At 44.6% G+C, this 19,564-nt stretch overlaps 2 protein-coding genes across 2 annotated transcripts; both read right to left on the reverse strand.

Moving 5' to 3' along the window:
• Positions 1-703: 703 nt before the first annotated feature.
• On the reverse strand, positions 704-14,022 carry LOC307116488 (uncharacterized protein). Its single transcript, XM_079800517.1, has 3 exons — positions 13,777-14,022; positions 12,151-12,277; positions 704-1,728 (listed from the first exon to the last, which is right to left on the reverse strand). Exons 1-3 carry the CDS (start codon positions 13,960-13,962, stop codon positions 1,574-1,576), a joined length of 468 nt encoding a protein of 155 aa, XP_079656643.1. The 5' UTR covers positions 13,963-14,022; the 3' UTR covers positions 704-1,573.
• On the reverse strand, positions 5,456-12,175 carry LOC307116487 (uncharacterized protein). The gene is made up of 2 exons (XM_079800516.1): positions 12,164-12,175; positions 5,456-8,423 (listed from the first exon to the last, which is right to left on the reverse strand). Exon 2 carries the CDS (start codon positions 7,650-7,652, stop codon positions 6,744-6,746), a length of 909 nt encoding a protein of 302 aa, XP_079656642.1. The 5' UTR covers positions 7,653-8,423; positions 12,164-12,175; the 3' UTR covers positions 5,456-6,743.
• Positions 14,023-19,564: the final 5,542 nt, after the last annotated feature.

Consider the following 19,564-nt stretch of genomic DNA (forward strand, 5'->3'; position numbering starts at 1 on the left):
ACCTCCAACTCACCCCCACTGACAGCTTGCTTGCCCCCAACTGGCCCCCCTGCTGGTCTGTTTACCCCCAACGGCCCCACCCGCCACCAACCTGATCACCTACAACTGCCATTCCATCCTGGCCTGATCACACCCCAGAGACCTATGCTCACAGCCTCTCCTTCTTTTCTTTTTTCCACCCAGCATCTACTTGAGCAGATGCCAGGGCCAACTGGAAGCCGATGTTGGGATTTAATTATCTTCTATAATTGAAATTTTGTAGCCTTGAGTGGACACCAGGGCCGGCCAGAGTGGGTGGGAAGCTTTGCTTCCTCCATTGCCAGGGGCAAACCAATCCTACTGCTCACTCCAACTCCGTGTATGCCACCATCTAAGTTGGATTAAGTTACATACTTACTCTGATTGGCTGGTGGGCATAGCGGAGGTACGGGCAATTTGCATGTTTCTGTGTTGTTGTTTTTAAATATATTTTATTGATTTTTAACAGAGAGGAAGGGAGAGGGATAGAGAGCTAGAAACATCAATGAGAGAGAAACATCGACCAGCTGCCTCCTGCACACCCCCCACCGGGGATGTGCCTGCAACCAAGGTACATGCCCTTAACTGGACTCAAACCTGGGACCTTTCAGTCTGCAGGCTGACGCTCTATCCACTGAGCCAAACCGGTTTCGGCTGCATGTTTCTGTTTTATTAGATTGGATTCCTTATTAAAATGCACCCAAAGAAAACGGTGCTTATGGGTGTCGCGGAGGGAGAAGTGTCTGGCCTGGGAATGTCTCTGCAGAGAGAGGCTGGAATACAAAGGAAGTGGAGAGGAAAAAAAATCAACGATGAGAGAGAATCATCTATCAGCTGCCTCCTGTATGCTCCACACTGCAGATCTTGCCGGGGCACAGGCATCCACCCTGATTCTGAATGGAATCATGACTTCCTGGTTTACATGTATAAACTAGAGGCTTAGTGAACAAAATTCTTGCACTCAGGGGGATCCCTCAGCCGGGGCTGTTTCTTCTTGCAGTCCGGAAGCCCTCGGGGGATGTCCGACTCACAAAGGTAAATAACACTTACATTCATATAAAGAATTATACAGAAACATTTGTAGATTTATTAGCAATAAATAAATATTTTTTTAATATTGATAGAGTGTTTTGTGTGCTAGGTGTTCTGTAGGGCCCAGTGGCTCAGCCTCCCCAATTACCTGAGTTGGACACTCTTGGAGCACCCCTTTGTGGGCTGTGTGCACAGCCTTGTTGTAGTTAAGCCTTGATTGTTGTTGGTATCACTGGGAGGAATTGACCTCCAGGCCAATTGGCTGTGAGGATCAGCTGTGTCTACATTGGGAGAACTTCTGTGGCTTCCCAAAGAGGCCCTGGGTTTCAGTGTCCTGCAGTAATCGCTGGGGTAATCGCTGCAAGCACCTCTGAGAGAAAGCCGCCCCTTGAGGCTCACCTGCTGCCAGACAGTCCAGTTTCTCCCCGAATGACTCTGGGTCCCCAGAGTCTCACCCAGAATTGGAGTTCAGGACAGTTGGGAGCTTTAATTTCCCTCCCGCTTGAGAAAGCCAGCCACTTACTCAGTTGCCCACTCTCTCCGAGCTCGTGGGCCTCCGTACCTCTACCTTCCGCAGTTCCTCTGAGTCCCAGTGTGCTTTTCTCTTTCCGTCTAGTTGTAGAATTTCCACTGAGCCAGTCTTCCTGTGGTTCAGTATGATGTCCGTTTTGTTTTTTACTTGTAGTTTTGAAAAACAAAAACAAAAACAAAAACACATCCAAACAAGCAAACACAAGCTAGAATATAACTACCAAAGTGATTTACTTAGAAAGTTTTAACTTCAAAGCATTCTATATGGTTATTGTTAGCCTCTGAGTTTGCAAGATTGGCTATGCCATGCCAGGCTCCCTGAGATTGCTAGGTTTACTGTGTGCCATCATTTTTGTCCATACTGGGGAATTAGAACTTGTGGGTTGATGAGAAAATTCAATGAGTGGTTTATTAACTCTAGGACCCATTGCTGACGTCCTCCAGAACATAATGGCCCCAGTATTGCTCGTGTCCCTTTATTTGGTCTCCTAGAAAAAGTCACTCTTCAGATTCTAAATGTGGTGGAGGTATTTGTAAGCACAAGAAAAAGGTCTTTTTCTTTGCTGTGGCCTTCCACAATTTATGAGAAGCGCCTGTTATTTAAACCCCAAGATTGTTGGCTTTTCTAATCCAACCAGCTCCTCCGTTCAAACCACTGAACAAGATAAGCTCCTCTCAGTGCTCCAGTCTTCCATAGCCCTCCTTCCTGCTGTGGTCACACCTCCGGGACATTTCGGACCAAGGGGTCTCTAGTTAGTAGAAAGTTTCCTTCCCCTCACACCTTCTAACAAGCCTCTTTTGACCTCTTGGTAGCTTTTGCTCTAGTCACATTTTATAGGCTTGGGAAAAATACTGATAAGGCACCTACCTCCCTAGCACATCTGGAATACTGTCTCCTGGAAAGCAAACAAACGGTAACTTTCAAAGACAGTCCCTCATAGCTACACAACTTCAGCCCAGCCCAAGGCCCCTCCATTCCTTGTCCCTGAGCAACAGCCACTGCTGAAAAGCAGAAGCCACACTTCCTTCCTAACCCTGTAGTGACTAGCAGTACTTGGCCCTTTCCTCTCTTGGAAAGTGAAATAAACTTCCTCCTTGCATGGCTTCTTGTAGGTGTGAATTCTTCCACAGCCAGCATCACCGGCCAAATCCTAAAGGTGTTCCTTCCTTCTAAGGAGTTAAGGGAAGTGACTGGGAAAGATGAGGGCAATGACATTGTCAAGGCAAAATATTATTTCCTTCTTTTCTAGGTTCTTTGGTTGGCCTCTTAATTAAACTGAAACAATATAGGTAAACGGGGGGGAACCATAAAAAGTTATTAATATGTATACCTGTTGTATATATGGAAATAACTCAGAAAAACAGAGTAACTGGACAAAATGGCAAACACCATCATCTGAAAAGCCACCTTCACCTACAGTCAGAAAATGTGGTGTGTGGAGAGTCAGTTAGGGTAGATAGTCAGGAAAAGCACAGAAAGAACCTCAGTTGTGGCCCAGGGTGCTGTGCACTGTGGTGATGGCTTGTACTCAAAAAGACTCTGTTCCAACCCAAAGACCCAGGGTGCAGACACAGGAGATTGGGAAGGAGGACTTGAGTCCAGAACATAATCCCGACTGCAGAAAAAACATGGTGAGAGCCGTTGTCTCATTCAGCCAGTAGGGATACACAGCACAGAATCACATGGGCAGTGGCTCCTATGCATGAATAAGAGGTGAGCACCCATCCAATGAGACCAGGATCATGTAGGACTCCAGCATCACTTCCAAATATTAGGTCTCAGAATTCATGTTCCCTCCTTCAGGGTGAATGTCAGTGTCACATAGGAACATCATTTGAAGGGTCAAATCGAGGCAAGCAATTCATCACAGTAGATGGGATCACAGCATGACACCCAACTTGTGGGTGAAGATGCAGAGACAAAACCCTAATTCCCGAGGTCTCCTGTAGGTCAAACTCTGTGCTGGGATCAAAGAGGAGGCAGACAAACAGCAGCTCACTCTGAAAGAAGGTTCCCCTGGAGAAACCACTGCAGCTGAGAAATGATGGCGTTCCCCTCAAAACGGGGAGGCCCAGGGTAAGTGCTCTGAGATGTAAAGGGAATGGGAGGAAACACATAACTGTAACCATGGAAACAGGAGCTGCAGCTGAGCCACCCTGGTCCTCATCCTGCACCTGCTCCAGGGAGGGCTGCTCATCAGTGGTAGAGACTGTGTCTGACGCTGGAGAAAATAATGGTTAAAATCCAGCCCCTTGAATCTGACACTTGTCTGTGGTGTAAAATTGGAAAGCTGACTTCATTTTTCAGATACTGATTTTTTTCAGCAATTTGATGAGTTTCCACTTTTCCAGGTTGTTGTGAGAATTAAAAGAGAAAATGATTAAAAATCTAACCCAGGATTTCTGGCAACAGGTACTCAGCTTGTTATTTTTGTTTATCTTGGAAGGCCAAAGTAAGCGCCATCAATCATCTGCATGTCACATTCAGCCATCTGAGATTCAGGGAGTTCTAGTGATTCTGCTGGAGATTCCCAGGTGGAGCACCACAATGAGGCCTGAGTGCCCACAGCACCTGCCTCCCTGCAGCAGAGACAGTGGCTCCTTATAGGTCCCATTTCTCACTAAAATGCTCCCAAAGACAAAGGTGTTTGTGGGCATTGGGGAGTGAGAAGTTCCTGTCCTGGGAATGTCTCTGCAGGGGGTGGCGAAGTTCAAAGGAGACGGAGATAGAGAGACAAAGTGAGAAATCAATGCTGGTTTGGCTCTGGATAGAGCATAGGCCTGCAGACCAAAGGTTCCTAGGTTTGATTCCAGTCAAAGGCATATACCTTTGGTTGAACACTCCTTCCCAGCCTGGGCCCTGGTCACAGCTGATGCAGGAGGCAACCCATTGATGTGTTTCTCTCACATCAATGTTTCTGTCTTTCCTTGTCTTTTCCACTCTCCGTAAAAATCAATGGAAAAATATCCTCGGGTGAGGATTAACAACAACAACAAAAAGAATATCTAGCAAAAAAAGAAATGAGTTACTAATATACCTCTAATAAATCTCCAAGAACTTATGAAATAAAAATTAAAGCAGAAGAATACTTAGAAAAAGCAAAGTTCTTTAATAAAATAGAATGTAAATCAATGAATGGGTACTATGAAAGCTGTGAAGAACAGATACAGAATAAATGAGGTCACGAAACAAATACACAGTGACTGATATGGTCAGGATTATGAGTATAAAGATGGTTTCAGTTTCAAGCACATCTCAGATTTGACACACTATACTTAACACATGCAAATTACTCATCACAGCTGTTAAAAGATAAAACAAATGTACGTTCACCTACTTTGCAACAACAGGTTTGTCAAGTCTATATTCAATCCACATACTTATGCCCTCTGGACGAGAGTCTCATCTCAGTGACAGAAAATGCAACAATGAACAACTTTCACCCAAACCCACTGGAATGCTGACTGGGTCTCAAAAGACCCTAGATTAAAGACAGCCTTTGTCTTCATCTTTGTTTTGCTGCCAGAGCACCAATGGCTCAGATGGAAACATCTGAGAAGCTAAAGGAACCCACAAAACCTCTTCATTATATTCAATGACAATGACCGCTCCACAGAAGATAACTAAGGCTGGAGTCCCTCAGATCTGTGTACACACGGCTCCTGTATTCCTTTCATCAAAAACATTTTCTGGGTGCAGGTTTAGATGAAGACCATTCCATCTACTACGCTGCAGTCTCGTCCGACAACAATTAGGTCAGTGTTTCTGCAGTGAAAGGGGTTCCCCTCACTGCAATGGTCCTCCAACCAGTGACCAGCCCCTATGGAATTGAAGGCATTAGGGCACATGGCCCTCTGCAACACCTGGGCAGGAGGTTCCCTTCAAATATCTTAGCATCCCCTGAAAACAAGAAAAAAATGCACCCTGCTCCCAGACATGCTTGAGGTTCTCACAGCTACCCCCCCTTTGGAGTGACCTCTGTCTCAAAGCATCCATCCATCTTCACATGAGGACTAGAGTTTACAATGTTTTCTGAAAAATTATGGGCAGCAGTGTAAATTTGGCTAAAACTGTTGAGCTCATTTCTGCACCGTAGTCTTCCCTCAAGGACAAAAATGTTGGAGACCACAAAAAAGTTTTCCACATCACCGTGCTTGGAGAGCCCAGATCTCCTTATAAACTAACCCACACAGTAAATAGGACACCAAGATTAAAGAAGTCTTAGGAAAAGGCCTTCATTATTTTGCAAAGAAAGAGACCTGAGACTGGCAGTTCTCCCATTGATGACTTCGGCACTCAATAGATTCATCATTACCAACTAAAGAAAGTGTGTCCCTGAAAATGGCAGTCCCTCTGCAACATTATCTTTTTTTTTTTTTTAATATATTTTATTGAGTTTTTACAGAGAGGAAGGGAGAGGGACAGAGAGTTAGGAAACATCAATGAGAGAGAAACATTGATCAGCTGCCTCCTGCACACTTCCCAATGGGGATGATGTGCCGCAACCAAAATACATGCCCTTGACCGCAATCGAACCTGGGACCTTTCAGTCCGCAGGCCGACGCTCTATCCACTGAGCCAAACCGGCCAGGGCTCTGCAACATTATCTTTACTGGGGACAACAGTAATCAGTCCTATGGGAAAACTCATGACAGGGAAATAAGCAAGAATCAAGGGCTCAGGTATGCCTAATTTCCTTCAATAAAGTAGGCAACAGTTAGCTTTGCTGTGCAAATAAGGATGGTGACTGATGCCATCTGTAGGGGCCTTACAGGTGGTTTGGGTGAAATACCTTCAGCAACAGTAATGTGCAGTGACATAGATCTGGCAGGACATCTCTATATGTTACAAAGTGCAACATAATTACATAGTATTCCAACATAAAAGCAAACACACACAACAGCAAAAACACTTATGGAAACTTTACATAATATAGGTGAGTACATGTATGAGATACAATTCAGAAAAACGAGGATTCACAAATTTTCTTGTACTATTGTTAAGTGCTATCCAATAAACTACATTTCCTGCACATCTAAGAAATTTCTCACATTTGGACTTTTATGTGGAGAGCAAATTTAGAAATATGCCTGAGACATACCTCACATTAATTGCATTCATAATGGCTTTCACCACTATGAACTCTGATATTGGAAACTATTCATACTTTTAAAAGATTTCTCACATTCACTGCATTTATAAGGCTTTTCTCCTGTATGAAGTCTCTGATAACAATGAAGGTAAGTTCTCTGGGTAAAAGATTTCCCACATTAACGGCATTTATAAGGCTTTTCACCTTTATGAATTCTCTTATGTTTACGAAGACCATGACTATGTGTAAAAGATTTCCTACAGTGACTGCATTTATAAGGCTTCTCTCCTGTATGAGCTCTCTGATGATTATGAAGTTGAGACTGATTGATAAAAGATTTTCCACATTCATTGCACTCATAAGGCCTTTCTCCAGAGTGCACTCTCCGATGATACTGGAGACTACTGCTACTTGTAAAAGACTTTTCACATTCACTGCATTTATAAGGCTTTTCTCCTGTGTGAACTCTCTGATGACTACGAAGTAGCTTGTTAGCGGTAAAACATTTCCCACATACACTGCATTTATAAGGCTTTTCTCCTGTATGAACTCTCTGATGATAATGAAGGTGACTGGTAGTGATAAAAGATTTCCCACACTCACTGCATTTATATGGCTTTTCTCCAGTGTGAAATCTAAGATGACTATGAAGTTGAGACTGAGTGATAAAAGACTTTCCACATTTACTGCATTGATAAGGCTTTTCTCCAGAGTGCACTCTCTGATGATATTGAAGACCATTGCTACTTGTAAAAGACTTTTCACATTCACTACATTTATAAGGCTTTTCTCCAGTGTGAACTCTCTGGTGACTATGAAGCTGAGTGCTGGTGATAAAAGCTTTATCACACTCACTACATTTATAAGGCTTTTCTCCTGTGTGAAGTCTCTGATGACGTTGGAGACCACTGGTTTTTGTAAAAGTTTTCCCACATTCACTGCATTGATAAGGCTTTTCTCCAGCGTGAATTCTCTCATGACTACGAAGGTTGCTGTTATTGGCAAAAGTTTTCCCACATTCACTGCATTGATAAGGCTTTTCTCCTGTATGAACTCTCTGGTGACTATGAAGGTTGCTATTAGTTGTGAAAGATTTTCCACATTCACTGCATTTATAAGGCTTTTCTCCTGTATGAATTCTCTGATGATAATGAAGGTGAGAATGAGTTGAAAAAGATTTCGCACATTTAGAGCACACTAAACATCTACTTCCAATATGGATACCTTTTTCCTGAATAAACCTTTGGGTGCAACTAATGTTTTTCTTACATTCTTTTCTGGTGTAATGATTTTTTCTCCTTTGCGAGGTCATCCCACGTGTTGAAATAGCATTTGGACTGTCCCTGGGCTGAGTAGCCCATAGATGCAGATGTCCTGACCCGGTAAGAACACCCTGCGCAAACTCTCCGCATGTGAAATGATTCTGGGACAAGTTGAAATTGCAGTTGTTTGCACATGACATCCTGTGCACACCTCTAATGAACGTCTTCTCTCTCACACACTGTTGGTGAAATTTTACACGGAAGTAAAACTGTTTTGCACATGCCCCGCACCTCAACAGTATCTGTCCATGCTCTGTTCCCTGAAGCTTCATCACATGGAAAATGTTTCCCAAGACTAGCCCGCAACTCTCACAGGGGTGGCTCTTCTGGGAAGACAAGGCTACCTTGGGATTCCTTCCCTGTGACACTCTTACTGAAACCTTCTGTTTTGTTGGTGCCTCCACCTTCTCTGCTCCACAGCAGCAACCTGAGCAAAAGTAAAGGAAGGTGAAGTACATGTTGACTTTATGAAAACAAAGTATCTTCACCACAAATGTTTCTGTCATGACTAGGCCTGATTCCAAAGAAAAACTTGTTAAGACAAGTGAGGTATACTCTGAGGAAATTGACGTTATACATAATGTGGCCCCAAAAGTCAGTCAATGATGAAAAGCTCACCAAGAGAGGGACAGAAGCATAGAGTGGGATACAACGAAGACAGGAAGACTCTACTCGTTGTTCTTGCACAAACGGATTCCTTTAGGACCTTACATGCTGACCATGTGAGTCTGTGTAGAATAATTTAAAGCTGCTCAAAACCATAAAAATTAATTGTATTAGAGCACATGCTGTTCAACGTCATTATAATTACACATGTGCACTCCAAAGTGCTGCAGGCATGAACCAATGTTGGTTTGCAGTAAAGACTGACCTGTGAAAGAGGCAGAGGTGCAAAGTCCAAAGTTAAGGTTACTAGGAATCTCTATAGAAATGATCGCTATTATAACTCAGTAGTTGGCAAAGTATCAATAAGCACAAACAGGCATAATTGGGTGAGGTATGGGCAACTTTAAGAAAACACTGGGTTTCTATCTACGAATGTAATAAAGGTCAGCCGAGAATTCCTCCCCAGTGACAGTTCACCAAAGCAAGGCCGCCTGTGGGACCTCTGTGTCATTCATAAAGTCGTGTTTCTTCTGTGATGCAAAAATGATTCGTCCCCTTAAACCCATTTGAGCCATTACATGGGATAAACGATGCAAATCTCCAAAGAAAAACAGAACAGTTGGATGGTCAACACTGTGGTAGAACAACAAATGACAAATGAGATCACGGACAAAGACCTATGTGAGTGACATCAGCAAGCTCGCAGGATCACACATATGAGCATCCTCCCCCATACCAGTGTAAGTAGACAACTATCCATGACCAAAGCATCGCACAGGAAATGGGAAAAAGAGTACCATGAAAACAAACAAGATTACAGAACACAAATAACAGAGAATTGTATTGCCCTGGCCGGTTTTGCTCAGTGGCTAGAGCATTGGCCTGCGGAGTCAAGGATCCCAGGTTCGATTCTAGTCAAGGTCATGTACCTTGGTTGCAGGCACATCCCCAGGAGGGGGTGTGCAGGAGGCAGCTGATTGATGTTTCTCTCTCATCGATGTTTCTAACTCTCTCTCCCTCTCCCTTCCTCTCTGTAAAAAAATCAATATTTTATTTTTTTTTAAAAGAGAGAGAATTGTATAGAAGGAATTTTTAAAAAGACTGGGTAAACAAAGATATTTGAAGACACCTACAGTAAAAAACAAAAAAGGGGGGAGGGTCAGATATACCTCCACAAGCCACTGTGCTTCTGATATCATTGACCCTAGCGGCCTCTTCTACAAAAATTTTGTTTTTACAAACCACAGAATGCCTTCGCAGTATGGCTTAGTTGATTGGAGCATCGTCCTGCCTACCAAAGTGTCAAGGATTCAAGGGGCCAAATACAACAGAGGCTACAGGAGACCCAGCTGCTCCTCTTACATTGTCAGCAGCACAAATTGAACTTACAAGCTCCAGATTCCTCTGACCTCCAGGGCCAGGCCAGCCATGGGGGTAGGTGTGGATCAAAACACATATGAGGAGACACTGGACTGACAGGCATCGGGGCAGGAACTCAGGGGGCAGCTTTCTCCCAGATGGAGGTCCTCGCAGAGGTCATTGTACCTATGCTGCGATATCCCAGGTCACAGGTCAGACTGACAACCATTTCTGTTTGCTCCGTCATGGTGATTCCCTGAGACCTCACCCCATCCAATTTACAACTCCACCCAAGCTGCATGCAGCAGCTTTGGTATATGAATGTCCTGTCCTTGCTCAGGCTAAAACCTGTCAAACAAGTGGCAGTTGGGTCAGGGAGCCCCAAACCTGTCAATAAAAAGCCCGAGACTCGGCATTAGCAGTAGCCTTCCTTGATTCACAGCTAGGCCTCATTGGGGCAATCCAAACCCGATACAAAGAGGAGAATCTGCAGATCCCTCGGTAAATCCTGCTGGGTGGCCCAGGCAGTGGCTGACTTTACATCTCCCTGGAGACCCAAGAGCCAGTGTACCCAGTGGTCAGTGTTACATCATACCAGCTTACAACTCTTCACACCCATAAGCGACACACTCAAGAGGCAGACTCACTGAGCAACAGAGCCCCACTGAAGCAAGTCCTGCTCCAAAGGGGTGTCTCCTGAACAGCAGCTCTCCCACTGTAGTCTCAGTGACCCCCTGCACATGCTAACATCCTCAACATAATTCTGGCTAATGGGATCCAGCATTACATTAGAAAGATCATACACCATGACCAAGTGGGATTTATTCCGGGGATGACAGGGTGGTACAATATCTGCAAATCAATAAATAGGATATATCATATAAATAAACTGAAAGACAAAAATCACATAACCTTATCAATCGATTCAGAAAAAGCATTTGACAAAATCCAACACCCTTTAATGATTAAAACTCTCAACAAAGTGAGAGTACAGGGATTATACCTCAACACAATAAAAGCCTTACAGGACAAACCTACAGCCAACATCAGACTCAATGGGCAAAAACTAAAACCATTTTCCCTCCTAACAGGAACAACACAGGGAAGCCCACTTTCACCACTCCTGTTTGATATAATACTGGAAATGCTAGCCATAGCAATCACACAAGAAATAGAAAGGCATCCAAATTGGAAAAGAAGAAATAAAACTGTCATTATTCACAGATGACAGGATATTGTACATAAAAAACTCTAAAGACTCCAGCAAAAAACTACTAAATATAATAAATATATTCGGCAATGTAGCAGGATACAAAATTAAAACCCAGAAATATATGGCTTTTTACACACCAATCATGAACTAACGGAAAGAGTAACAAACAAACAAACAATCCTATCTACCACTGCAACAAAAATATTAAGATATCTAAGAATAACTTAACTAACTTCGAAATTTAAAGTTAACACTCTGAAAAGTACAGGAAGTTGAAAAAGGAACTAGAAGAAGACATAAAAAAAATAGAAAAATTTTCCGTATTCATGGATTCGTAGAATAATCATAACTCTTGTCTTAAAAGCAAACTCAATATCACGTCATTACAAATACATTATTCTAAGCTCTAGGAGCAAGCATCTGAGCTTGCTAGAAACATGCTGGCACTAGACCAGTTGAACCCAAGGTTGCAAAAACATGGACTTTGTAGACAATTAGGTTTGGGGGAGCAATATCTGCAAAGTGCAATTAAACAAATGCAAAAATATGTATCCCTGTATAAGCATTTAATATATAAAATATTCAAGGTCATCAAAAGAATGTTTCACACAAAAATAGGTATTAACCAAGATAAGGATGTAGCAACACTTCTTAAAAAAAAAAAAAGGTACAAATGTCCAACAGGAATATAGAAAATGCTTTCCTCACAGAAAAAAGTGGAATCACTCAGGCTTCCTGCAAAACTACCAACCACAAGTCCTTCCCTGTGAACTTAGTACAGCGGGGAGAATTGGGACTTCAGGAACAGAAGGGAGCAATGGATAGACACCAACCCTTCCCAGGACAGCAACTACCCAGGAAACTGGAAAATCAAGCAGAACCACAGTCTACATGGGAGGACACAGCACACCCTGGGAGATGGGGCCTGGGAAATCCCAAAGCCAAGTCCAGGTCATTTTGAGAGTGAGGGTCTTACCCAGCGAGGATACAAGTTCAAAGTTCTCCAGCATCACATTCAGGTACAGCTGTCTCTGACCCTCATCAAGGAGGCTCCATTCCTCCCTGGAGAAGTACAGGGCAATGTCCTCAAAGGTCACGCCAACCTGTCAGAATGGAGACAATTGACACCAGAGTTTCTCTCTGAGAACCCCCACTCCTACTCCTTACACACCTTCCCCCCCTCAACCTCCTCCAGGGCACCCGGAGAGTGTGGACACCAGGCCCTAATGCCAGTGCAGGCTGCTCTTTCATCACAGAACCATTACTCAATGCGATTGCCCTCAGCAGAGCAGCTGGGTTGGGTGGGAAGAATTGGGGGAGGGGAGGGGAGGGAGCAATGCCATTTAAGGTCTGGGCGATGCCTGCAGGGCCCCAGCCTTCCTGCCAAGCAATTCCACTGCAGTCCCCTAGATCATGCCTCCAAGACAAAGCCAAGCGTGGGTTTATGCTTCGCCTTTAGTCTGAACACCAGGTCCTGGGGACCATCAGCTCACACTTCCTCCAGATGTGCACACCACTGGGTAACCTTTAACCTTGTGGACCAAAGGGTCCAAATGCTGACCTGACAAGCTCAGGGGAGGCCTGCATGGCAGTCCTGCAAACTCAGAGACCTTAAGGAACCAAAGGATGGTCTGAAATTAAACTTTAACTAAAGGCAGTGATGGTGGGCAGTTACCTCCTAGGCGGTATCTTCACTGACAAGGTCAGCCTTTACCTTAACTGAGCCTATCTGTGCTTTTGCATCTATGATAACATACCCTTGAAATGTCTGGGTAACTTGTAACTTCCCTTTTTCTTGAGGGCCTGGGGCACAACCAAATGTGGTGGGTGACAGGACAAATAACACAAATTCCTTCATTATCATGTCAATTATTCCTGCACCCACCTAAGTACGTGTCCATCATTTTACTTTTTATCCAATCCCAGGGGTTTCCCACCGCTTTGCTTTATCCAACCTCCTTAATCTATCAAAAATGAATTTCATGTAACCCACCTATGTCCCTCCTTTGATTTCAATGTATAAATACAAATGTAACCGGCCATTCTGAGGATCCTTATCTCAGTTCATTGAGGTTCTGCTTCCTGGCCTAAGTCGACAGTTTGGCTCAAATAAACTCACAAAAATTATTTACAGGTTTCCATGGTTTTTTTACGTTAATAACCTCTTCCCATCTTCAGTACCAGGTTCACTCCCTCAGCTCTGCCCCCTTCCTGCTCCAATGCCACTGGATCTCGCTGGACTCACCCATGAACTTGGCACAAGGCATCCACAGGGAGCTTGTCTACCAGGGGACCCAGGTCCACCCCAAGCCCATGACGGACCCCACATCCCGAAAAGCCCCCAATGAGGCTGTGACGTCCTCCCTGCAGCCTCTGATCTGTCCGCCAATCCTCACAGCCCACACCCTCAGGGGAACCTCAGATGCCAGTCAGCCCTGTCCTCTGCGCCCTGCACTGGCTGTGCCTCAGAAGCCACAACGCTCCTCTCCCCTCCGCCTTCCTCACGGTCCTCCACGCGGACTGAGCTGCAGGACGTGACCGATGCCCCTCAGTCTGTGGTGTCTGTGAAGGAGGAAGTGAGGCCTGGGGGACAGGAACTCACCTCAGCACGTTTCCTCAGCGCGGGCGCCGCCATTGCACTCTGTGGGCCGAGCGGGGCGGGAGCGGCCGGAGAAGAAGCCGCTGCAGGAATGGCGGTGCCTGTCCCGGCCCTTGCGCGGGTTGGGAAAGTGTCTCCGAGTTTCAATCCCCAGTGTGAGCTGTGAGCACCACGGGAGGCTCCGTCCATTGGCTGTTTCGCGGGGAACACCACTCTCCACTCCTCCACCGGACTCTGAGTCCAGGAACTCCTGACCGCCTGAGAGAAAAATATCGGAAGACAAAATCCCGCCACAAGGACTACCGGTCCCGCCCTAAAGAAGCGGCCGAACGGAAATGCCTTCTCTGAGCCCCCATTGGCTGAGCCTGGTAGCATTCCATGCGTGGCCTTGTGGGTAATGTAGTTTCTCCGCTCCAAGGCCAGGATCCTGTGTTTCTCAGTTGACTCAAGGACTGGACTACTGGGCTTATAGCCCAAGAACACACCAAGGGTCCTCTAGCGCCTTCAGGGGAGGTGATGTCTGGGACAAGTTTGTTTCTCCGGCACCTGCGTGGCTGGTTTTGCATATCTGTGCAGCGCCAGTTCCACTTTCCCCTCTCCAGATGGCTTTGCAGGAGGCACGAAAGGCTGGTGAGGATTTGGGCATTCACGCCTTCCCCGTTATGGAACGGGTGAACCCTAACACGGGACAGCGTGAGCGTACTTATGACCCGCTTCCTTTTAAAACCCTGAAGGAGTTAAAAACAGCCTGTGCTCAGTATGGGCCTACTTCTCCTTATACTTTAACTATCTTGGAAACTATAGCCTCAGAGGCTCTCCCACCTAATGATTGGAGAGCTATTGCCAAGGGTTGTTTATCAGGAGGAGATTATCTCTTGTGGAAATCAGAATATGATGAAAAGGCTAAGGAGCAAGCTGCTCGTAATCGAGCTGCACAAGTTAATATTTCTTATGAAATGCTGGTAGGAGAAGGAGCCTATGCTGATACCCATAATCAAATTCAATACCCCCAGGAAGCTTATGGGCAAATTAATGGAGCTGGGATCAGAGCCTGGAAAAAGCTTCCCACCTCTGGTCAAAAAACAGAGGAGCTCTCAAAGATTATTCAAGGGCCAGATGAAAAGTATCAGGATTTTGTCTCTCGGCTGTTACAGGCTGTTGGCCGAGTAGTGGTGGATGGAGAGGCTGGCATGTTAATAGTCAAGCAGTTGGCGTATGAAAATGCTAACGCTGCCGGTCAAGCTGCATTGCGGCCCTATCAAAGAAACGGGACTCTCTCAGATTATATCCGCATTTGTGCAGATATTGGTCCCTCGTATATACAAGGAGTTGCCATCGCAGCCGCATTAAAGGGAACCACCATTGAGGGAATTCTTCAGCAACAGTTCAGCACAGGGAGAGGTCAGACATACAAGTGTTTCACTTGTGGAGGAGCAGGACACATGGCAAAGCACTGTCCCTCCAATAAAGGAGTTAATAAAGGAAATGACAGAGGTCCCAAACAACCTGGACGATGCCCAAAATGTAAAAAAGGAAAACATTGGGCAAATGAGTGTAGATTTAGGGCAGATGCCCATGGAAATTTCTTGTCTCAGCAGCAATCGGGAAACTCCGGAAGGGGCCAGCCCAGCCCCGACAAATAATGGGGGCACTATCTGTTTACCCTCCTGCCCCTGTGCCACCTCAAGGCCAGCTGGCTGCACAGCACCCAGCCTGCCCCCGGGAGCAAAACGGATACTAGAGTTATTCTGAGCAACCCCTGGAAGTGCCGGGTTGGACCTTGGACCCATAAATCGATATGTATTAACTCCAGAATTGGGACCACAGGCCATCCCTACAGGGGTATATGGACCTACTCCTAAAGGGATGTTTGGCCTTTTACTAGGTAGAAGCAGCTTAACTTTAAAAGGATTACAAGTTTTTCCAGGAGTAATTGATGCTGATTATGAAGGGGAAATTAAAATTATGGCCTGTGCCCCCAGAAATATTATCACTATCACCTCAGATATGAAAATTGCTCAATTGATTCTGCTCCCTCTGCCTAACACAGGCAATCTACTTTCCACAGAGTCTCGGGGGGCCAAGGCATTTGGCTCCTTGGACAAGGCATATTGGGTACAAGCTATTTCTCATAAAAGGCCTGAGAAAACTTTACTTATACAAGGAAAAAGATTTACAGGAATTTTAGATACAGGAGCAGATGTTTCTGTCATAAGCTTGGCCCACTGGCCTAAACAGTGGCCTTATAGAGAAGCTATAACACAGCTTCAAGGAATAGGACAGACCAACTCTCCTTTACAGAGCTCACAAATGTTAAAGTGGCAAGACAATGAAGGTCATTCTGGGTTATTTCGGCCATATGTCTTGCCAGAGATCCCTGTGAATTTATGGGGACGAGACATTCTGTCTGCTCTGAGTGCTGCCCTTGTTACCGCCCCAGCTCAGGGAAATTTTTAGGGGGGGGGGTCATTGTTTCTCCTGTTATCCACACAGCTGACAAAATATCTTGGAAGTCAGATGACCCTGTATGGGTAGAGCAGTGGCCCCTTTCTAAAGAAAAATTACAAGCTGCTCATGAGTTGGTGCAGGAACAACTCCAGCTAGGGCATATAGAAGAGACTAGTAGTCCTTGGAATACTCCTATTTTTGTCATAAAAAAGAAATCAGGAAACTGGCGCCTTTTACAGGATTTAAGGGAAATAAATAAAACTATGGAAATTATGAGACCTTTACAGCCTGGTCTCCCTTCCTCTGTAGCAATCCCTAATGGGATGAAGCTACTAGTATTAGATTTAAAAGATTGTTTTTTCACTATTCCTTTAAATCCCTCTGACTGCAAACGATTTGCATTCAGTGTTCCATCTACTAATTTTCAGGAACCAATGCGCCGTTATCATTGGAAGGTATTGCCCCAGGGAATGGCTAATAGCCCTACCCTGTGTCAAAAGTTTGTTAGTCAGGCAATTCGCGGAGTTTGAGAAAAACATCCGCAGGCTTATATCATACATTATATGGATGACATTCTTTTAGCTCACTATACAGAATGCCAATTAGAACAAGTATATGCTGACATGCAACAGGCTCTTCTTAAATTTGGATTAATTATTGCACCTGAGAAAGTTCAAAGACAAGATCCTTACTTATATCTTGGGCATATCATAGAAGGAAGAAAAATCCACCCTCAAAAAATTCAACTCAGGATAGACAAATTAGAGACTTTAAATGATTTTCAGAAATTTTTAGGGGATGTTAATTGGATTAGGCCAACTTTCGGCATAACTACGAATGAGCTTAAACCTTTATTTGATATTCTTCGTGGAGATAGCGACCCGCTCTCCCCTCGTCAGCTCACTCCCGCAGCTCGTAAGGCCATCTGCCGCATAGAAGCTGCCTTAAAGAAATAATTTGTACAAAAAATTGATTACTCACAGCCATGGCTGTATTTAGTATTAGCTACACCAGTATATCCTACTGGCCTCTTATGGCAACAGGGACCTTTGGAGTGGATTCATTTACACTCCTCCCCGAAAAAAGTAGTTTATCCTTATTCAGAAGCAGTTGCAGATCTTGTTTTTACAGGACGTCTCAGATCTTTGGAACTTTTTGGACAGGAGCCACATACCATCGTAGTTCCTTATAAAGCTCAACAAAGGCAATGGCTATTCCATATGGATGATAAATGGCCTCTTTCATTCCTAGGCTATCACGGTACCGTGGACTCTCATCCATCTAATAAACTCATACAATTTTTTACAGAGCATTCCTTCATTTTCCCTAAAGTAGTTAAGACTAAACCAATTTCTCATGCAGCTTTAGTGTTTACTGATGGCTCCAGTAATGGCACAGCTGCCCTAGTCATAAATAATCAATCCTTTGTTTTTCAGACTAATCATACTTCAGCACAGCGCGTGGAACTCGAAGCAGTACGTCAAGCTTTACGCAAACTGTCCACTCAAGCATTTAACCTTTACTCAGACTCTCGTTATATTGTAAGCATTATGATTCATTTAGAAACTGCTAATTTACATGACACTGATCGATCTGAAGTAATTACTCTCTTACTAAAGGTTCAAGCTTTACTCAGGAAGCGTTCTCACCCCTGTTTCTGGTCACATAAGAGCTCATATGGATTTACCTGGATCTCTCTCTACAGGGAATGCCTACGCTGATCAACTTACTAAAACTGCTTATCTTACATTATCTCCTTTAGACGCAGCCAAAGCCTCACACTCTCTCCATCATCAAAATGCCAGTGGCCTGCGCCAGCAGTTTCGTATCACAAAGGAACAAGCTCGACAAATTGTTAAACTCTGTCCTCAATGCCCTCTAACTACATTCATTCCTCCCACAGAAGGAGTCAATCCGCGAGGCTACAAATCAGGCCAACTGTGGCAGATGGATGTAACCCATATCCCATCTTTTGGAAAACAAGCTTATGTCCATGTTTCTATTGACACTTTTTTCTGGTTTTATTTTTGCATCCCCTCGTACAGGAGAAGCTGTTAAACATGTTATTGCTCACTGTTTGCAAGCTTTTACTTTCCTAGGTATCCCCCATACCATTAAACCTGACAATGGTCCAGCTTACACAAGTATAGCATTCCAGAAGTTTTGTGCTACTTTTCAAATCCAGCATAAAACAGGCATCCCATACAATCCTCAAGGACAGGGAATAGTTGAACGAGCTCATCAGACTTTAAAAAGACAAATTGAAAAAATACGGAAGGGGGGAGTATGTAGATACCCCTGCTAATATACTTAACAGAGCTCTTTATTCCCTTAACTTTTTAAATGGTGATGCTCAAGGTAAAACTGCGGCGGAACGACAGTGGTCCTCACTGTCCAGTTCCCGCCCTCGGGTACAATGGAAGGACTTACTTACAGGACAATGGCATGGCCCCGACCCTGTTCTGATATGGGCGCGGGGGTCTGTTTGTGTATTTCCTGAAGGGGACTCTGAGCCCCGTTGGATCCCCAGCCGCTATGTCCGGTCCTTCCAAGGTCAAGATGGAGGACGAAGTGGAACAAGAACTCACTCCACCATTCAAGAGACTACGAGTCAGCCCACTAGCGCCCGTGCAGCCACTGCCGCCACAGAGAGCATGGATGACTCGGAGGACATCTCCACCAACCTGGGGACAGTTGAAGAAGCTGACAGCGGAGGCCGAGGCCATGGTCAATCACCAAGGAGCACAACGAACTGCTGAGACTCTGTTTCTTGCCATGCTGTCAATTCTAGCTGTTCAGGTTTGTAATGCTCAGACTTCATACTGGGCATACATTCCAGATCCACCCTTTCTCAGAGCTGTGACTTGGGATGACCCCAGCATTCCAGTTTTTGTTAATAATACAGATATCATGGGCCAGCCAAGTGCAGATTTTCTTACTCCTCAATGGGTTGGAAATTATAGATATGAGGGAAGGTCAACTAGGGTTCCCATATGTTTCACAGCCATTAAATATAAGAATAATTGTCTTACTGTGGAACCTTCACCAAGGTATACCCATGGCATTAGCAAAGGTGGAGAACCTGAGAACTATGAGAGGTGGATACGACAAGAATGGTTTCTTACTATATATGGCCTGCCTGATAACACTCATACTGTCTTTCAGGGTATCCAGCCCAAGTTGCCTCCATGTTTGTCTAATAATTACAGTCCCTTTCTGAAGTATCCCCCTTGGCGACGTTGTCATCATGAATTGGCTGTGGTACATACTCCTGTTAACAATTCTTTTCAGTTACTTGATTGGTCCTATTTCAAACCATTATGTACCAGAAATAGGTTTAAGG

Source organism: Cnephaeus nilssonii (genome assembly GCF_951640355.1).
Source record: "Cnephaeus nilssonii genome assembly, chromosome: 20".
In the NCBI taxonomy this organism is placed as follows: domain Eukaryota; kingdom Metazoa; phylum Chordata; class Mammalia; order Chiroptera; family Vespertilionidae; genus Cnephaeus; species Cnephaeus nilssonii.